The 21,221-nt window shown below is 40.4% G+C and overlaps 1 protein-coding gene across 1 annotated transcript; it reads right to left on the bottom strand.

Annotated features, from left to right (window-relative positions):
* Positions 1-1,134: 1,134 nt before the first annotated feature.
* Positions 1,135-2,067, bottom strand: LOC101630687 (olfactory receptor 145). The gene has a single exon (XM_004689142.2). The coding sequence runs from the start codon at positions 2,065-2,067 to the stop codon at positions 1,135-1,137; it is 933 nt and encodes a 310-aa protein (XP_004689199.1).
* Positions 2,068-21,221: the final 19,154 nt, after the last annotated feature.

Genomic DNA, 21,221 nt, shown 5'->3' with positions numbered 1-21,221 from the left:
CACTGCGGCTGCCCTACATCAACCAGAAACCGGAGGGCTGGGAACCTGAGAGACCCTATTATGGAACCCCTCCCAGAATGCGGACAAAGGTACAAGGGGCAGAAAGCTGATCTGGAGATGCACAGAGGCTACTCCACAGTCTCCTCCAGCACTGCAGCTGAGCATTCAGTGCTCACTTTTCTGACTGGCTGTTGAGTGGCGCTAGCTTGATTATTGGCTAAACACACAAAGTCTCCATGATTCTGAAATAATCTCCAAATCCTTAGCTGGCCACCCTGAGCTGCAGATTTCTCCACCATGACTTTAAAAGCACAACTTGAATCCAAGGGAATGAAATTGTGCGGAATAATTCCCAAATCCTTCCAAACCTTGACATTTTCTAAAAGGTCTTCCACCCAATCTTGCCAAAACCCTACACTCCAAGGCGCCAGAGCTCCAGACCACTCTCCTCAGGAGGTATGGCGTTTGCTGCTCTGTGGGTCTTCACACACTTCCCCCGCACACTCTGAAAAACTCTTCATGAATTTGTCTGGCCATTTAGCCAAGACCATTTCAACAAAATCCCATGCCTCCTACCTTCTTGCAAAAATGTGGTGTTTAAAATTAGCCCTTGAAAAGTTGCATGAAATTTCTGTAGACAGAACCAGACTTTAACATCCAAGACCAGCTCACTTTTGAAATGGTATCTTCTAGGACTTGGGAAGGAAAAGGTGAGCCATGATGGAAAAGAACCAGTATTAGAAATCAAGAGTCTGGATTCCAGTCATGGTTCAGCTGCTGCATAACTGAGTGATCCTGGGGAAGGCACATCATTCTGTATCTACCTCAGGAAATAGAGAAATAAATTGTCCTGAAGGCTCACTAAATGTGAGTATCCTATAGTTTTAAGAAACATTCTTAAAGAATGTTTAAAGTGAGAAATGTAAACTTGTTTGAGAAAGAATTAAAATTTCTTCCATGTAACTCTGGGTGTCCTGGTAGTCATGCCGTGTGGTGAAGTGATTCTGAGGAGGTGTGATCCTATACCTCTGAACCATGTACAGTGTTGTACACCAACATTACCTCATTAAAAAAAAAAAAATTCACCATGTAACCAATGGAAGGTGAATTACCTATGAAAGAAAAGCCCCTTTCTCAGAGGAATGGTACTTTGCTCAAGGTTTTCCTCAGAGCAACTTTGACATCCTTATTCCTCAGACTGTAGATTAGTGGGTTAAGCATGGGCACCACAATGGTATAGAACAGGGAGGATATTTTCCCCTGGTTCATAGGTAAAAGAGAGGATGGCTTGAGGTACATGAATGCCCCTGACCCAAAAAAAAAAGATACCGCCATGATGTGAGAGCTGCAGGTGCTGAAGGCTTTGGACCTGCCCTCGGTGGAGCGGATGCGGAGAATGCTGGAGAGGATGAGAGCATAAGAAATGAAGATGGTAACTGTGGGGACACCAATATCAATACCCACAACAATAAAAACAACCAGCTCATTTATGTAGGTACTACTACAAGCGCGCTCCAAAAGAGGGAGGATGTCACACATGTAGTGATCAACCAGATTGTTGGCGCAGAAGGTCAGTCTCAGCATACATGCTGTGTGGGCCATGGCCCCAGCAAACCCCATCATGTAGACACCCAACAATAGAAGCAAGCAGACTTGGGGAGACATGGTGGTCATATACACCAATGGGTTACAGATGGCTACGTAGCGGTCATAGGCCATCGCTGACAGGATGAAGGATTCAGAGACGACAAAGAAAAGAAAGAAGAAGAGCTGGGTCATACAGCCTGCATAGGAGATGACATTCTTCTTTGAAATAAAGCTTATCAGCATTTTGGGAGTGATAACAGTAGAATAGCAAAAATCTATGAAGGACAAGTTATAGAGGAAAAAGTACATGGGGGTGTGCAAGTTAGAGTTCAGTCCAATCAGGGTGATCAGGCCCAGGTTCCCCACCACAGTAACCATATAGAAACCTAAAAACAAGAAGAAGAGAGGGAGCTGGAGACCCGGCTGGGCAGTTAAGCCTGCGAGGATAAACTCCGTCACGGAGGAGTTCTCAGCAGCCATTCTCGTTTTAGTTATTCTGTGGGAACAAGGGGAAGAGTTACTTGGAGGAAGAGACACACTGGAGATCACCTCCCTCCTCTTGAGAACTGAATGCACACAGATTTTGGACCTCAGCCCCCCAGTTACTCTGCCTCTTCAGTGTCCTCTGGAAGATGGAACTGCCCACAATACAGTGTAGATGCTGCTGATGGGAAAGGTCCCAAGGATGCGCTGAAGAGACTCTCAGATCTCTGGTCTTGTCTGTTGTGTCCTTCCAATTCCAGTAGCTCTTCAGATTTACTAAAACCAGGGCCAATCTTGGGGGTGAGTTCTCCCAGAGATTGGAAGCGGCCCAAATGTGCTTGGAGTGCCCCCATCGCAATCAATCCAGACAGAGCAGAAAAATGAGGTCTTTCCCCAGCCCTTCTATTGTGCTTTTAAAGCTAGGGAATCAGGGCAAGTGCAACCCAATTCAGTCACTCACCCTCCTTCAGCCTGGAGCTTCAACAGTGTACCTTCAAGCCCAGCTCTTTGTCAATTGTTCAGACAGATGGCCGGGTGCTAACAGTGCACACACCCCTCTAGTTCCTGTCTTGCTTGGAGCCTCAGCTCGGACTGCCTCAGAATTCTTTCTGAGCTAAAGAACAGGATATCTGATTGTGACTTTGCCTTGAGGCTTTTTTTCAGCTTGCAGAGGGAGACGGCATCCTTGCCCATAACCAGTGCCAGCCTCTGACAGTAGCCTGAGCTATTTTATTCTGTGCTTAGGATCTAGGGACCTGATTAAAAAGACAAAGTAGAGATTCCCTGGGGGGATCATTGCCCTAGAAATTAACTTGTAAAAAGAAGGAATATTTGTTTGCCTATACCCTTGATAATACCTGGATGAACATTTAAAAACATTATTTGTTCAATGAGCATCTCAGTAAAATGCAAAGCATTTTTAAAAATCACTACTTATTGAGCCTTGCTAGAGCCACCCAACATACTTTCTGTGTAAGCATTAATACACTGGTCCAAGTATGCCAGAGTCAATACCATTTTTCATGTAATACTTCATTTTCGTTTGTCTCCCAAATCCTCTGAACTGTGTTTTATCAGCCCGACTTCAGAAATGAAACAATTCACCAGATGTAAATTGCAAAGTTCATAAGAGCTCTAGATCCAACTAACTGACATTCTTTATCACTGTCTTTAATATGTCACTGTAGGAGATCATGTATACAGCAAAGTCCTTGCCTTTAAAGTCCTGACATTCTCTCTTGGAAAAGATAAGCTAGAACATATCTAGCAACATGTGCAAAAAAAAAAAGTCATAAAATGCAGTAGAGGTATAGATAAAATGCCATGCAACTTCAGAGGAGGGGTGCACACCCTCTCCCCACTTACATCTCAGTTTATCACAAGAATGTACAATATTTAGGCCAAGGAGAAAGAGCATCTCAGTCATTTCTTAAGATCTGAGTTGGCTGTAGAAAGCAACCCGCATCAGTTAAGGACAGTTTTTCCTAAAATGTCCGAGTTGCTGGGATTCCCCTTGACAGTGTCCATCTCCATGCCCTTGGCTCTTTCTGGCTCCCAGCTTCTCCTAGTGACCTTCATGGCCCTGCAGCTGGCTCTCCTGTCACTTCACCGAATCCATCCTTATCTGCTTCCCTGCCTCTCTTTTCCGAGCCATCCCTTTCCCAGGGAACAAGCTGTCCTTCTATGTTCACGTGTCTCAGGGACTTTCTCAAATTCAGGGGTAACTATTTCATACTTTATTACAGTTAACAGGGGTCTTCCATGCTTTCGCTTCTTTTCTAGGCTCTGCCATTTTAAGATTTAATTTAACCCTACAACAGCCTTTGAATTATAAAATACTTTGTGAGCTGCTGCAGACCAGGTTCTACATTTGGTTGTAAAGATACAGACATGAAATGAACCTAGTTCCCACTCATCATGCTTCTTGGAGGAATGAGAATGGCCACAGTCACTGTGCTCCGAGGAGGGCTGTGGTACATCTAGGGCAGAGGATGGTAGTGTTTTTTGCCAGTCCCTCTGCAGGTGTGAGCTGATAATGATTTGAAATTCTATTCTATTTTGACATTTTGCTAGGGCATATTTAATAGTCAACAATTCTTTGTAATATGGAGTTTCAGGCAGTTGATAAATTTAGTGATTCACACCTAGTTTCCTGACCTGGAATCAAACAGCTTTGGGTGAGGGGGTGCAAGGGATATTTTGGTCAGGGCTGCTCCAGATACTGTTTTAGGAGTGTCTTAGCTGGTTTCTGCAAAAAGCTATACGGGAGACAAGGGCTTGAGTGGCAGGTAGTGCGTATTTAGGCATAATCTCAGAGAAAAGGAAGGATAAAATAGGGGACAGAGAAAAGTCAACATAAGGGTGAGATATTGAACTGTTTCCCTGAATAGAAATTTAGAATCAACTTCTCAAGTGGGCTTCAGAAGACCAGGTGGGTTTCTAGAAAGATTGGAAAACCTCTTCACCTGAAGGGATTAGAGATGTATGTTTTATTCTAGATTCCACCTACTCTGTGATCATTTGGGCCTCAATGTTGTCTGAAAGATGTAGGGCAGAAAACCAGTGAACCCTCAAATTGGCAAAATATTCAGATTCCTAGAAGAGGTCCAGAAGAGAAAACAGATTATAAATTGCTACCCCTGGAGATCCAGACTTCTTATATCTGTATTGGACCAGAAGAAAATTGACTTTTAATAAGCATGTACTTATCTAATTCAGTTGTATACCTAGATTTTCAAACAAAAAGATTAGATGGTTTTTGAAAATTGTATTCGTTTTTACTGAAGTCACATTGGTTTACCAGACTGTATATGACTCAGCAGTACATATTCATAACTCTCGGATGCATGCTGCCCAAAGACTACAAGAAGGCTTATGCACAGGGCAACATGCACTCCTATATGAATTGCAGCACTACTGACAACAGCCAAATAATGAAACAAGCTAAGTACCCAAATAAAGGGGAATGAGTCAAGACGTTGTAGTAGATATACACAATGCATTCCATTCAGCTATCAAAAAAGATAAACTCTTGCCACTTGAGGCAACATGGATGGAGATGAAGGGGTTGTTGCTAAGTGAAATAAATCAGAAGAAAGACAAATACCAAATGATATCATTTATATGTAGAACAGTGAGATACCAAGCAGGGGATATGATCCAAGCTAAGAACAAACCCTAGAAACCTGACTAGAGAACTGGACCTACCAGGGGCCACGGAGGGAAGAGTCCTTACACGATTTGCCTTGTGCTTGACTTTTCAAATGACAAAGCTCGAAGGCCAAATTAGGAAGTCAGATAAGGTTTCTTGTACCGTCTGATTCTTCTTCCTATACCCATTTTAGTTCCAATGAAAAGCCCTGTTCGCCAAACACAGGCTGACTGCTTGCTGTACCTTCATTTCTGGCAAAGCGTTCACAAGTTCAGCAACACAGCCTACCAAAGCTTACTGGAGATCATACACAATCCACACCCTCTTCCAGGGGTGTATTTTAATGAGGTCAAAAAGTCCTTAACCAAAAACCAGGCATCTGATTATAAAATGTGACCAAATCCCGTTGGTGAGAGGTACATTTTGGTTACAGAGGTACGCTGGCAGCTGCCACCCCCTCTCTCAGCAGTGACCTAAAACCCTCTAGAACACAGTCCTGTGTGTATATGTGTGTGTTTGTGTGTAACCCTCTCGAACACAGTATGTGTTTTGTGTGTAAGTGTTGGGCGACATTTGCACATACCAGAGCTTGCTATTCCTCCACACATGGGCTGTATTTTGATCACAGCTCAATAACAAGAGGGCTGGAGCTTAATTTGCACGTCTAGAGATTTACCACTGCCTGGGTGATCTCGATAAGTCCCAACCCCCGCTCTTATTCCCACTGTAGTCAACTCACAATTAAGGACAATAAATCATGATGGCAAACCTGAAACAAGCCCCACTGGAAAGGGCTCCCTGGGACACAGAAAGCAAAGTCAGCTTCATTAAAAGTTGACTTCTCTCTAGGAGCCTTAGAGGATTCTTGTTTGGATGGTAGAACAACCAAGAAAAGTTCCCCTGGATTTATGTCACTTCAGCACCTGTTGCCATGGGAACTACATTTCAAAAGCTTTCAACTGGGGCTTCACTAAAGTCATGTTCCCTGAAGAGCAGATGAAGCCCAAGCAGGAAGCAGTGTAGGAAGAACTATTCTTAACTGCATTCCTTTTGTTACAGATCTGCCCTCTTTCCAAAACTTGAATCTCTTTATAGTGCTTCTTTATTTTATTTATTTCTATTCTCTTTTTTTCTCCATTACGGTCTGCATTGTGCCATTCCAAGTATGGTACATATAAATGCAACATAATTTCTTTCTCACACATGCATTAACCCTGAAGCCATGGGTTTGGCCCCAAGTGCCCTGGCCATCAATCTACCACAGAGGAGGCCAAACACAAGAAATGGTGATTTCTCAGAAGGAGGCACAGAGCCCAACCAAAGACAGCAGCTGCAAGACAGTCAGTCCATGAGGACGCTCACAACAGAAGCTATATGGTTTTTGCATTACACTTCATGTCTATTTACTTTGATTAGGCATTTCAGCTACTTAAAATACAAATCTTTACAGAAATTATACTTAATTCATTTAATTTTTATAAAAACTCTATAAAATAGACAACTGTTATCCAACTCTGCACAAGAGTTTTTGCTGGCTCAAAGGAATCAAACACACTTGTCTTTAGGTTATGGCACCCTGGTCTCCTTAAGCCAGCAGGTAGTTATAGTGGTGGAGAAGTTAACAAGATTTGATATATAGATATAGATACATAAAACAAAAACTCCTAGAATTAGAGGGAACTCAGACATCTAAATTGGGGACAATTAGATGTATGGTACACCTTAGTGCCAAGACTGTGAGTAGTTTTGCATATGTCACTTATAGAAAATGAATAATTACTGAAAGTGTGAATCTGGCATGATTAAAAATATCACCCAGTTGATTCATTAATATTTTCTGATTTTTTAAATGCTTACTATATGCCAGGGACTATGCTAAGCACTTTGCACACATTAATTCAGTTAATTTTTGCAAAAAACTCTATAAAATAGGTACAACTATTACCCAACTCTGCACAAGAACTAATCCTGGCTCAAAGGAATCAAACACGCTTGTCGTTAGGTTATGATAGCCTGGTCTCCTTAAACCAGTAGGTAGTTGTAGTGGTGGTGAAGTTAACAGGACTTGCTAGATTGATAATGACAAAGGAATGGAGAGGAAAAGACAACCGTCACAGGTGACTAAGGTTTCAATCCCAGTACAGAGACATAGAGAAGAGGGCAGCTGAACTAGAACTTAGACCTGAATGCCCAGTGCTGGATATGCATCGAAGAGGGAGGGTCAGTAAACAGTGTGAGCCTGGGCATGGGAGGAGCGAATCAGGGCATGGAAGAATCACGCTAAGTAGAGGGACTCAGAAAAAAAAACAAGTGAAGGGCTAAGGATGGAGCCTTCAGTAATAGAGAAGATGAAGTTATTGGTAGCTATTTCAGAGAAGACAAATATGGTAGCCCTGAGCAGATTCTAAGCCAAATGGCCTGGGTGGGCTCTATCATGTCACTCACTAGGTTAGTAAGCTGAGCCACAGTCACCCGCTTTAAGCTGAAATGTTAAGACTTAACAGAGAGGACGATACAGGATCGACTGTTTAATATGCTATTTTGAATTAATGAAGTATCACAGGATTAATTCCTTTTTAACCACTTGTCAAATTCTACCTTTTACTATCTCAAGAATGTATTTCCCATCTTCAACTATAAAAAAATGCAATATGATTATGCTAAATACTATTTCATTTCACATCCAGAAGTGAACATAGTGCCTATTGTACCTACTGGTCATTACTGTTTACTGAATTCAACAGAAATATAAATATGCTTCATTAAAAGACCAGATTTGAAAATTTGATAAACTTCAGGGAGCTATTTTTTCAAATAGATCCTGAAATGCATTACAGGATTCTACAAGTAGCCATGTGATAGATGCATCCCTAAATAAATCAGCTGATTACACATAGCTGGTTATACTGTTACATGCCTGACATTTCAAATGTGGCAATGTTGGGCCTGAACTGACAGTAAAGCTAGGTGTGTGCCTTTTGGGTGTAACCTCTGGGATCAACATATTTAGAAGAGAAGTAACCTCCCAATATTTTGAAAATTGGCAAAGGAAAGTGACTCAGTTACAGGAAGAACTGTTAAGTCTTCCCAAGTCGGGAGCTGCCCGACACTCATCTTCATCATAGCCCACGGTTTGGGGTTCTCAAAATAGGAATCCATTTTTAAGTGACATTTATCTCAGGAATATCTAGGCTATAAAAAGCAAATACACTAACACCAGCAATATAAAATATATGATTTCAAGGTGTGTGAAGGGTATAATATGTTCCAAGGTTGTGTTAGAGGAAAATGCAAGGAGATAACAAGACCTTATATAGAGGAAGGCAGTTCGTTGTATTATTCTAGGCATTAGTGCATGGGTCATGATTAATTTTTTTTAAAGTACATCCTAAATGATTGATGTCTTTTGAGTTCGGGGTCCTTGGATTCACTCTGGGAAAGGTTTCACCAGAGCTCCCCTTTTAGCGGCATACAGCGAGATTCTTCACGAGACAGAGACTCAGTTATATTTAAAGAGGAAGTTTATTAGAAAGAGACAGGAGAGGAAAGACACTTGCATAGGTGCAAGCGGGCAGGAAGAGCTGCCCCGAAAGGGACAGGTTTGCAGGGAAAGACACCTGCATGGTTGCAGGCAGGTGGTCTTAGGAGAGAGGCCTCCCCTGAGGGAGGTCAGTGCAGAGAAGTCCTGGCATGGTACAGGTCACTGGCAGGCAGGAGCCTGCTGCCTTGCAGAGGGAGAGTGGGTGGAAAGAAACACCTGCATAGGCACAGGTGGGCAGAGGAAGGACTGCCCCATGCTGGTGGAGAGACTGCCCTGATATAGAGCTTCACTTAGGGAGAGACTCACTCCTTGTGAGCCCAGGTTTGCTGTCTTTGAATAGAATCTGAGAGGATGGAGATTCCCTGGTGAGCTTCATCTCCACATCCATGTCCTAGTCTTTACCTGGGCACATCCCGGCTTTGGTGCCCTGATTTTCTGGCTGTGTCACTGCTGCATTTGCCCCCTCTGCCTACCCCCTTTGTGTGACTCAGTCTTGTGATGCCTCTCCTGCATTCTTTCCTCCATCAATGATTCACTAGTCTTGCAGACAACAGACTCTCCCTACTGGCCAGCAACATTTCAGCAGACCCTACTGCCAGAATGCTGAAGCTACAGTTGGTTCTACCTGTCCAGAAAGCTCCAAACCCTCTCTGTGAAATTTTACTTTTTAAAAACTACAAAAGTTCTCTAAAAACTAGTTTTAACCAAGCAGCAGTGTAATGCAGTTGGAGGAACCAGGTTTAGAAGTCTAAATGTGTTTGCAATATATAGGAAAAAGAAGAAATTACTCTGCGAGGAGATTTAAGAATTGTTTTTAAAAGAATTCAAAAAAAATGTTGCAAAATAAACTGATGAATAGAAAAAAAGGGAAAAGATCTAGCTGTGTGGTCTTAGAAAAGTGAAAATGGTTGGCTTTCAGTCTCAAATTTCCTCCTCAGTAAACAGTGACATCAAAACCTGATGATGTCATTCTACAGAGCACACCTGATGTCTCCTTCCTGCTGGTGGCTGAATGTGGAATTTACTCAAATTTGGAGACCCCTTGCTTATCCCATGTCCTCCTATGGCTTGAATATCATCTATTGATATGTTAATCATGAGTTAATCGCCTTGAGTATTTGTTGCTGAAAGGACTCACTAGACAAACCCTTTATAATCACAGGACCACTTTTCTCACTGGTAAAACACAGCACACCAGGAGGTCAGAGGGAGACAGATACCTCAGGCACAGGCTTCCTTGTCTTCTGCAATACGTACTATGTCTCCAGGCTTTGGCAAACATGGGACACTTCTTGGTACCAAGAAGTCCAAGGTCTGCTACTCTTCTAATGGTCTGGCCTTTAAGCAATGTCCACCTCCATGGCCAGCCTAAGCCCCTGAACCCCCCTAAGCCTCTGCCAAATCCTGGTGCAGCTTTCATGACTACCATTATCATAAGCATTGTTATTATCACATTGAATTATTACAATTCAACTTTTACTACTGACAGCAGTGGCAAGCTACATTCTGCCCACCAACAGTTCAGGCACTCGCCATCATAAAACACTGCTTATCTTTAGTGACGATGTTCCATAGCATTGGCCAGTCATCAGTATCAGAGCCCAAGTTGCTCTGCAGATAAACAGGCTGTCAGTCAACAAGATGATCTCATGCTGTACACCTGACATCTGCCAAATATATATAGGTAGCTCAATCTCATGTTCCATACTACTGGTACAGACGAGGTCCCATATTCCATGCTCCAGTGAAGCTACGTTAACACAGAAGGCAGATGGACCCAGGGCCAGAGGCATGTGGAGAAGGGCCCACTTGCTTCTCAGCTTTGCATTAGGGAGTTGGGGGACATGGAAGAAGACACATGGGGAAGCTGACAATGGCAGCCATTACCATGATTTGTACTTTGATTTTGCTCCTTTCATCCCAAACTTGCCTGGTCCCTCTCACCTTCTTCCTGTAGTTCCCTACAAGAAGGTACCTTAAACTTAGGGCAAGTCTTTGGGTCTCAGCAGCCCCCCTTTGGGCCAACCCGATTTGGCTAGGCATTTACCTATGAGGGGATGGGCATCTGGGTGTTTCATTCGGAATATACTTTCTTTTATTTTCACTATGCACATCAATTCTATAAATGACCTTTCACACTCATCTATTTTTAGCTCTGTAAACATGGATGGCCAGATCCCTTTAGGGTATGCAAGTTAGAGGGTCCCAGGGTACCCCTGGTCTGCACATTAACACTGACAAACTATCAGACACCACCACTTGATTATCTCAGACACCTAAAAATCAACCACAAAATGAATTTATCGTCTCCTGAAAATGTTCTCTTACTTCCGTGTTCTCTAAGTAGAGCCAAAATAGAAAAACACTCTTCTTATTCTTGATATGACCTCTCCTGAGTCAGATATTATTGAGCTGGAATTTATTTCTCAGTTATGATTCAAAAAGTATGTCACTCATGACTTAAGCTTGTTGCCATACTTGCAAAGCAGAACTAGTTATTTGGCATAGATAATCAAAGAACTATTTTTGATGGTTTAATTTTTAATATACATGCCCACATATATGCATAACTTTGCATTAATGCATAACGACAAACACATGTGGGACTTCTGTGTGTGTGTGTGTGTGTGTGTGCGCGTGCGCGTGCGCATGTATAGTGTAAGGTCTAAAATTAAGGCCCTAAATTATATGCTGTCTTTACATCTCGGGGGCTGAGGTGGGGGTACTAAGAAGGCCTCAAATGGCCTAACCCCAGTTTACTCACCACTCTCATCTCACTGATTTAGCACCTGATCAAATTCTCTTTATCATAGGGTCCAGCACAGTCTCTGCTTATCCCTGTGTACCCCATATTAGGACTGAAGGGGTGGGGCTCAGTGTGTGGAGCTCTTGGGTCCCTGAGAAAGAAGTCAGCAGATGTTATGGTCCTCCCAAATAATCAGAAATGCCCTGACCCTGGGCTATATTTCTAGTTCTTCTGCCTCCCCGATCATACTGCCTGAGGAAGTTCAAAGGCTCAACATGGGTATGGTCCACATTTAAACTAAAAGCCCACAATTGCACCACTCCCTGTAGTTTAAAACATACTTTACACTCTATCTTAACAATCCTTGCAATTCTGGGAAAATGGACTATTTTCCCATATTACAGAAAAGTAAACTGGGCATTTGTAACCTGTATAAATCCAGTGAGCTTTTGCCTCCAAATAACAAATTTCATGATGTTTCCAATATTCTACAAGTATCCCCTAACTTTTCAGAAGAACTTTAAATCTGAAAAGAAATTAATAGTAGTGAGATTGAAACATTTGGAGAAAAGATCTGTGTCAGGGAGATAAAAGGCTTCTGGAATGCCAGACAGTTTTAGAGAATTAATCAGGGCCTAGAACAAGATGTGCCTGTGGTACCTATGCTAGGAAGGAAAGCTTTCCTGGTTGAGTCCTGGATTTCAATCCTACCCCAAACAACAAAATGAAGCCTTTGAGCATTCTTTGAAGATCAAATCTGCACCAAGTAAGTGGGGGTCCTAGCTCCAGAGCACCCCCTCCCCACACACACCTCATTAAAGAGAGGGCAGCTTAAAGCCACAGGACTCCACTACCCCCAAGACAGCAGCCTGGCTCCAGCCCCAGGGGAAATCCCAACTCTGCACCCTCCACCAGCAAGGACCCACTCAAGGTCAAGCCCCCTATCGTCATTGGTGTTCTGGCCCACAGCGTGGTGTGTTATTTTCATCTCCTGCTCCCAGTTCCAGATACTCCTAAGCTAGAAAAGCAGAGTCAGTCGTAAAGCCATGGAGTCCTCACTCTGCTCTGGGGATCACGTCCTGGTGGCCCTGCACAGCCACACTAAGCAATACCACGTCACTTGCACACACAACTGCAGACCACATGCTTCCAGGCATCCTTGAGGGGCCCCACCTCAAGGGCTGTGCAGATGCTCCCTTGGAGCCAATGGTCAAGTTCACACCTTCAGGCATCCCAGGTTACTGATGTCCCTGGCATTTACCCAAGAGGTCTCCTTCAGTGAGTTCCTCCATGGTCCAGTTTTAAACTGTCATACACATTTTGAAAAATCCCTTTGTAGCATGTACTTTGGACATCAAAAAAGAGGCAGGCAAGGGGTAAGACAATTCACTGTAAATGGTTGGCATTGCCAAAATTTTCAATCAAAAATGAAGAAACACAGTCCAACCTGTACCTGTGCTCCTTCCTCTGCGGGCAACTCGGAGAGACTTGTACAGGAAGAAAGTCCTGCACGAGAATGAGGCCCTGAGCAGCTGTGATTGTTGATTATTATCTGCTCTGTGTTATAACTGAGTGTGAGAAAGGACCATGTTATATTTGTGTGAACTAAACAGGCCTTTGAGGAATGGGACCTTACAGATTAAACTCTGCCATATTTTTCTGTAGCGGAAGTCATTGTACTGGTGCAACCCACATATATGTAAATATCTAATTTTAAAAGCTTATTTTTCTTTCTGGTAATTGGCATTTGTAGGTAACTGCCTTACAGGGAGGAAAATCCAAAGAACCTATGATGGTTCTTTATAAAATAAAGCCTATACATTTGCAAAAGGAAGGGGAAAGGTTTTAAAATACAAACCAAACATTTTAAAATGCAGACCAAAGATTCCAGTACAATGACACCCATTTTTTTTTAACAGGCCCGTTTCTTCTTTCCCAATATTGTCCTTTCACATGTGTGCAATTTTTGGTGCTGTGAGTTCAGTGGGTCCGGTCGTCTCTTCCTACCACAGTATTTTAAATTGGGGGTAAGGATATCATATAAAGCAAAGTCTCCTGTTTGGTTGGTTGAAACACCTATTTCACAGTTAACTAATTGTGCAGATCTTTTAAACTGATGGCAAAATCCAGGGTTACACACATGCACAATGAACACTAGGGGGCATCACTCATTGCTGAAGGCTTCTAGGCTTCACCCCCCCCCCAAGCATGGTGGGCCCAGCCTTTCCTTATGCAGCTAGGCAATTATATTAAACTAAAATAACATGTGGGTGGTGTAAAGAAAAATGAAATAAAAAACAAATACTCTTTTAGGTGACACAGCTATATGCATTTGTTAAAATTTGGAGAATTTTTCACTAAAAGATTTTGCTGTATGTAAATTATACATTAATGAAATAAAAAGGTTAATAATTTTTTTTTAAATGAAGAAACCATTTTATCTACAGGTTTGTTTTTACTTTATGAAGAAAAGGAATGCTGAATCATATAGGTCTTGTTATTTGAAACACAAGAATCTTCAGATTAGGGCTCTCCCTGGTGGCACAACGGCTTAAAGTGCCCCACTACTAAGCCACAGCAGGTTCCCGCAGCGGCTTCAGCACCAGTTCAATCCCCTGCCCCGGAGGTGACCCACATGAGCAGCAGACCCTTCCTGACCCGCCCGCTGCTCCCCTCAGCTGTGTACTTCATCAATCTGCCTGTTCTGCTCCCCACTCAGTCTCTGGTGACTCCTCTCACTGCCCCTGCATCTCTGGCTTATACCCCAGTTCTGTATGCATACATAAATCTTTTTTAAAAAGAATCTTCAGATTAGAGTCTGCAGAGAATTTGGGAACACAATGATCATCTCTGAGCTGCCTTTTCACTGCCCACCTTCGAAGCTACTGATCACAACTGATCATAGTGTTAGTGATCACAACTCCTTGGGGATATGCTCTTCTATTTCTTCTCCACTTTCCTTTCCTTTCTAGATCTTTATAAACCCTATATGAACAATTTTTATATGCATTCTTTGGGGTTCTCTACTAATCAACAAATCCACAATTTTTATTAAAGAAAAATAACTGGAAACTGGGAAGCCAAGCCCTTTCATTTCTTGTGATGTTATTGCTTGCTACATCAGCCCTGGTGGGATCCTCAGCTTCACATTACCCTTGCTTCGCCATGAAATGAGGGGGGGAAAGGCCTCAAAATTCAAATTGGGAAAACAGCTAAACATAGATGGTCACAGAAAAATGATAAATTGAAAAGGACAAAAGGAAGCTAAGAAGTAATAAATTGTCCCAAGCTAAAAGTTTAAAGTCAGAATAGTCATTAGCTAAGTATTTCTTGAATTCATGAAATGCATAGACATCACAGAGATTTTTGAGAGTAAGGATTAACCGTTCCTGGGTCTTCAAGAGAAAGACAGAAAATGACTTGAAATAAATTGTACTTTTCACCCCAGTTTACTTCTTTCATACAAGGGTGAGAGAAATTTAGCACTGACATCATTTTCGCCTGGAATTCTTTAGAAGGATTTTAATAGTAAATTCAATTTCTTTACTAGATTTGGAACGATTGAGATTTTTCTATTTTTGCTTTTATTTTTCAAATTTGTATATTTTAAAGAATTTCCCAGTTCCTCAAAGGTACTAATTTTTTTACTTAACATTGTTTATATTGTCCTTTTATTATTTTAATATCTGTTGGTGCTATAGTGATTGTCCTTCTTATATCCCTGGTATTATTCAATTTTGTTTTACATCTTTTTCTTTGACGACCTTGTTTGAATTGTTAGTTTCACTGCTCTCTTAAAAAGTCCTCATTCTTGGCCCTCCCTGGTGGCTCAGCGGGTTAAAGCACAGCACTGAGAATTTAAAGCCGCTTCCACATGAGTTCGATTCCCGCCTGCCCCGGAGGTGACCACATGGCGTGGCAGACCTCTCCTGACCCGCCCGCTGCTCCCCTCAGCAGTGTACTTCGTAGATCTGCCTGTTCTGTTCCCTACTCTGTCTCTGGTGAAGCCTCTCGCGGCCCCTGAGCCTCTGGCCTGTACCCCAGTTCTGTATGCACAAATGGATAAATCTTTAAAAAAAAAAGTCCTCATTCTTTTCATTGATCTCTCTTTTACTGATATTCTATTTCATTAATTTAAACGCTCATCTTTATCACATTCATTTCCTTCATTTTCTTTTGGGTTCAATTTGTTCCTCTATTTCTTAATTTTTTAAGGCAAGAAGCATTAGTTTTAATGTTTTTCCTTTAATATAAGCATTTAAAAGTGTAAATTTCTGCCTACAAACTTCTTTAGCTACACCACACAATGCTCAGCATTTCTTCCCATTTTTATTCAATTCAAAAATACCTTCTAATTTCCATTGTGGTTTCTTTTTTAACGATTGGGTTATTTAGAATTGTGTAGATCAATATCCAAATATTTAGAGAGTTTTACAGAGTTCTTCGTTTCTAGTTTAATTCCACCATAGTCAGAGAACTGTATGTTTGAAGTTCTTCTAAATTTACTGAAACTTTTTTTATGTCCCAGCATATGGTTGGTCTTGGGGAATTTCCCATGTGCACTTGAAAAAAAAAACCTCTATTGTTGGGGGAGATATTGCCTGAAGGTCACTTTGTGTTAGATGATAATGTTATTCAAGTCTTCTATGCCCACAGTGATTTTTTTGTCTAGTTCCAATTTCTGAAAGAGGAGTACTGAACAGCCACCTTAATTATGACTTTTCTCCCCTTGGCTCTGTCAGTATTTGCTTTAAGTACTTAAAGCTCTTTTACTAGGTGGGTACTTATTTAGAATTGTTGTGTTTTTAACTATTTGGTATTTAAATTAGTTTGAAATATCTCTCATGAAACTTGTAAATAATCCAAGAACTGAAATCTACTCGAATATTTCTATAAATTTCTTATGATTAACCTTGCATATTATATTTTCCCCATGCTTATTTAGAAAATGTCTCTACGTTTAAAGTGTGATTTTTATAATTTGGGTTGGATTTTTTTCTTTATCCAATGTAATTGCTTGTCTCTTAATTGGTATGTTCAGACTTTTTATACTCAATGTAGTTATTGAAATAAGCCTGGAAGAGTTGGGTACTTTTTAGTATTCTCTTTTCCCATTATTATGGCTTAACTATATTCTACTTTATTGATTTTTGGCAGTTATGAAAATATGAAACTTCATCTTATCAAAATCTATGTACAAATAATATTTTAGCATTCTATGTAGATATTAAAAATCCTAACAATATAATTCCATTTTCCTTCCATTCTATATAATCATTTTCATGTTGTACATCACCATATAGTATAAACACCATAATAATTCTTCCAATTTTTCTTTAAGAAGTGAATTGTCTTTTAAATGATTTTTAATGAAATAACCCTTTTTTCTTCATTTCTATCATATGGATTTCAATTGTCCTGTGTCTTTTATTGAAGTCTTTCCTTTCTCTATTGAATTGCCTTGGTATCTTCATTGAAAATAAGTTAACCATGTATGCGAGTCTATTTCTATAGCTATTGTCTTTTATTAATATGTATTCTATATCAGTACTACTGTCTTGATTACAAAATCTTTAAAGTAAGCCTTGAAACCAAATAGTTTAAATCCTTCAACTTTGTTCTAATTTTTCCAAGTTGTTTTGTTTAGTCTGGATCCTTTCCATTCTTATATAAATTATAGAATTAATTGGTCAGTGTCTGCAAGGTCATAGTGTTAATTTGACAGCAATTGCTTTGATACTATAGATCAGTTTAAGAATTTATGCTGCCAGTTTGATTCTTCCTTTCTATAATTATATCATGAGTCTTCCATCAAATTAGGACTTTTAATTTTTCTCTCATGATTTTTCACTACTCTACCATTCAACTCATGTTCCAACTTTTCTAGAGAACTTAAGGGGTCTCAAACTATTGCCATGATTGAAACATTTCAGACAACAAAAAAAAAGTGGTTGGGAGCAAATTTTACTACGGAATGCAAAGCAATCTGAAAATGAATCAGGAATGAGAATTCAATATGACGACAAAGACTAGGTGAAGTAACAAAAATCCAGTCAAGTCTCAGATCTCCAATGCTACCCAAACAAAATAAAGATACTCAAGGCTTTTAAATAAACTCAAACTAAACTCAACACCAATTCAATGGGTAGTCTCACCGCACTCCCCCTCCCAATCCCCCCTCATTAATGACAAGGCAGTAGAAAGCCACAGTCTCCCCCTACTTAGGGAAAGCATCTTGGCACCACCACCATCTGAATCCCAGTCACAGTCCAGGCCATGTCCCCTGTCATTAGCAGTGTTCTGGCTTGTACCATGGCATAGTATCACATGGAGTCCTCACTCTGCTTATTCTGGGACCCTGTCCTGGCAGCTCTACACATCCACACTAAGCATTATCATGTCGCTTATGCACACAACTCACAGCACAAGCTTCCAGCACCCTGCTCTCTCCACAGGGGCCCAAGTTCATAGTTTTAATGTCTGTAGGATTTCTTTTAATATATTTTTCCATCCCTCCCTTTCATTATTAAATTGTGCCTTCTCTGTTATTTTTCTTGATTATTCTAGATATATTTTTAACTTTGTATCTATTACATAATTGTGTATTTCCAGTAAAATTCCCACCACCAGTTCACCATGAGCCCTACCATAGTCCCTTGTTTTCTTCTGCCCCAGTTTTGATCCCTTTTCCCCACTCCCTCACAGAAGATCTGGTTTGTGGTTTTCAGGAGGTCTGTTAATTTTATCACTTCTCATATCGCAAATCAGTTGACAACATAATACTTTTTCTCCAATATCCCCTTTCCCTGCAAATGTCGTTTGCTTTCATTTTTGCAAAATGTAGAATTATTGATAGCCAATGCTACTTATTCGTCCTGCATTTTAAACTTGCAGCTCTATTTTCTTTGGGTTTCCATAGTTGCATAAATTATTTTTCCTTCATCAAATTTTAAGGGTTTATCTTTCATCTTTGATTTAAACAACTTCACTATGATGTGCTTTCACATAAACTTTTTAAATGTTGAGTCTGCTTGGTATTTACTTAGCAGCTTATATCTAAAAATGCCCATGTTTTTAATCAAGTTTGGGAAATTTACAAGTTTTTTCTTCAGGTATTTTTTTGTGCCCAGACTTTCTCTTTTGGTTACTACTATGAAACATTTGGTCATTTAATAAAGGCTATGCTCACAATTCTCTCTTTTCTCTGTATTTCACTTAGTTAATTTCCCTTGGTAAATCTTAAAGTTTGCTTGCTCTTTTCTCTGTCATGTCCATTTAAGTATTCCATTCTTTCATATATCTGTATCCTGTTACGTATATCGATTCTTTTATTTCATCAATTTTATTTTTTTCATTACAAAATTTCCTTTTTTTAGTGTTTCTAAAACTTGAAATTACCACTTGCATCTAAGATTTTCATTCACTGAAAACATGTTTTGTTTTACCTTATTGATAAGGTATAATAACTCAAAATTCTTATCTGTTATTTCCAACATCCAGTACCTTTTGTGGCCTGACACAATTGGATTTATTCTTGAGAAGGTTTTCTATTGTCTTAGTACTGTTAGATAATTTTGGATTACATTCTGGACATTTTGGGTTATATTCTATTCTGGACATCTTGGATGATATTTTGATTACATTTTTCCCAGGTGTGTTTGATTTCCCTCACAAACTCCATTTCTTGGGCAGTATCTCTGACGCTAGTTCAGATATCTTTATCAGAGATGCTATGAGTCTGTTCTGCATGGACATGCTTTATTTAGTATATAGTATATTTTGCTTTTATACCAAATTAATGACTATATCTTTATTTTAAATTGTCTTTCAGAAACCATGCCCCAATTTTATGTGATTGTTATATTATTTCTACAAAAATATGTTAATTGGGTTTATGACATACTAGAAACGCATTGCTACTAATCATGAATGAAAAGTGGGTTAATGGCAGAGAGTGGAAAAGGGCATAAGAGGCAGAGGAACTAAATAAGGAAAAGACAGTAAAAACCCAGTAAAGTCCCACAGATTTAGGCAAAGACTTATTATGGGCTGAATAACAAGGAGATTACTGGGGTTGTTAAGGATGATAATCACTCATTCTACCCTTTCATTTTCAGTAGAAAACTGATTTGAGAAATAACATAGGAAACCTCACAGAAGGAGATCACAGATCAGCTCCAACAAATAAAGTTACCTGGAAAGCACTAGCTTTGCAGCAGGCCGTAGTGGAATTCTCTAATTTCCTCACTACATTTCCCGGTAAGTCTCATGACGCCAATAACAAGGAGAAAATGGTAGTATCCGGCCTGCCCTAACAAGGCGAAGGACACATATGAAAGAGAAGGTAAATACTGACCCAGAGGACAGGTCATCCCTAGAAAATAAGCCCTCATGGGATGAGGCCATTCATCCCTAGTTCATTTGCCCAGCTTCAGCAGTAATAAGTCACTCCTCTCCCTTAAGAAAGAAGAATAGGGATATGGATAAAGAAATCAGTTCCTAGTCCTTACTCTTTGGGCATGGACGTATAGGTACATACTTTAGAGGATTCGTCTGCTTTTGGCCAGGAAAAAATGGCCCATTTACATAGAGGGGGAATCATCTGCTTAAACCAGGTTTCCTCTTGTGAGCAAACATATGATTACATATTTCACATATGCACATAGTTGTATGTGAAGTTCTTGCTTCCAAATTCCAAAAATAGAGTTTGGAACTGTTTTGCTGCTGAACTTTTTATTTTAAGTCATCTCCAAAGAGTAACTAGAAAATATGATGACCACAATTACTCAGACTATTTCCCCTTCGGCCCAGTAGTTTCCCTATATGTGCCCAAGTTATCAGCCCTGTTTCCAGCATTCCAAAACATGCTATGCAAACTTTGAGTAAACAAATAAAATGGGAGCTATAGGCGGAGACTGAATCCCCAAACAGGCTTCTTCCCTCTCATTACAAGGGAGAATAATATATTCACAATGAGCAAAACTGAAAGTTCATTCAAGAAAGAGAACATCAGCATAAAGAGATAGATAAACTCTGTTGTGAATTTTATTCATACTCATGCTCTAGGAATAGAAAAAAAATAGTTTCAGAAAGAAATGACCAAGTTAAATGCCGTATTTCATACTATCACGTCAGTAACACAGAAACACCTCTGCCAGTGGGAGTGCACCCAACATAACCCTCGAGCCTGCTCTCACTTCATGCACACCAGCTTCAAATATGCTTTCTCAATCTCCCAACAGCTAGCATTTTCTCTTCTTTGCCAGAGGGCTACACTCAAGATGCCAGTGCCTGTTTTCCTTTGAGTGTCCAGAGTGCCAGGAATAGCACATCCCAGAGTACCCAGAGCCCAGGACTGACGATGTCAGGGTAGAAACACTCCTGGTGCCAGGGATAAACAAATAAAATAGGAGCGATAGGCAGAGACTAAATTCCCAAACAGGCTTCTTCCCTACTGACTTCTGCATTCTCTACTGAATCTACCTGGGAATGCTTCCTAACAAATCATTTTCGCATAGATCTTCATCACACAATCTTCTAGGGACCTGAAACCAAGTCTGAGAGGAAGAAAACCAAATAAAGAATGAAAGAGGTTGTATACAAATAAAGGGGAGATTGAAATCCCTCACTTTTGAGGAAAAAAAATATTTAGAATTCAGAACATATGAAAAATTAAAACACAATCGATATGTCAGTATTCTTCCAACTCAGAA

This window comes from Condylura cristata, unplaced genomic scaffold (assembly GCF_000260355.1).
Source record: "Condylura cristata isolate star-nosed mole 26May11 unplaced genomic scaffold, ConCri1.0 scaffold00025, whole genome shotgun sequence".
In the NCBI taxonomy this organism is placed as follows: domain Eukaryota; kingdom Metazoa; phylum Chordata; class Mammalia; order Eulipotyphla; family Talpidae; genus Condylura; species Condylura cristata.
The sequence above is the reverse complement of the archived record's forward strand: the minus strand, read 5'-3'. Positions and strand labels throughout refer to the sequence as shown.

Coding starts and splice junctions, on each gene's coding strand:
- LOC101630687 (XM_004689142.2), bottom strand. CDS start 2,067: ATGGCTGCTGAGAACTCCTCCGTGACGGAGTTTATCCTCGCAGGCTTA.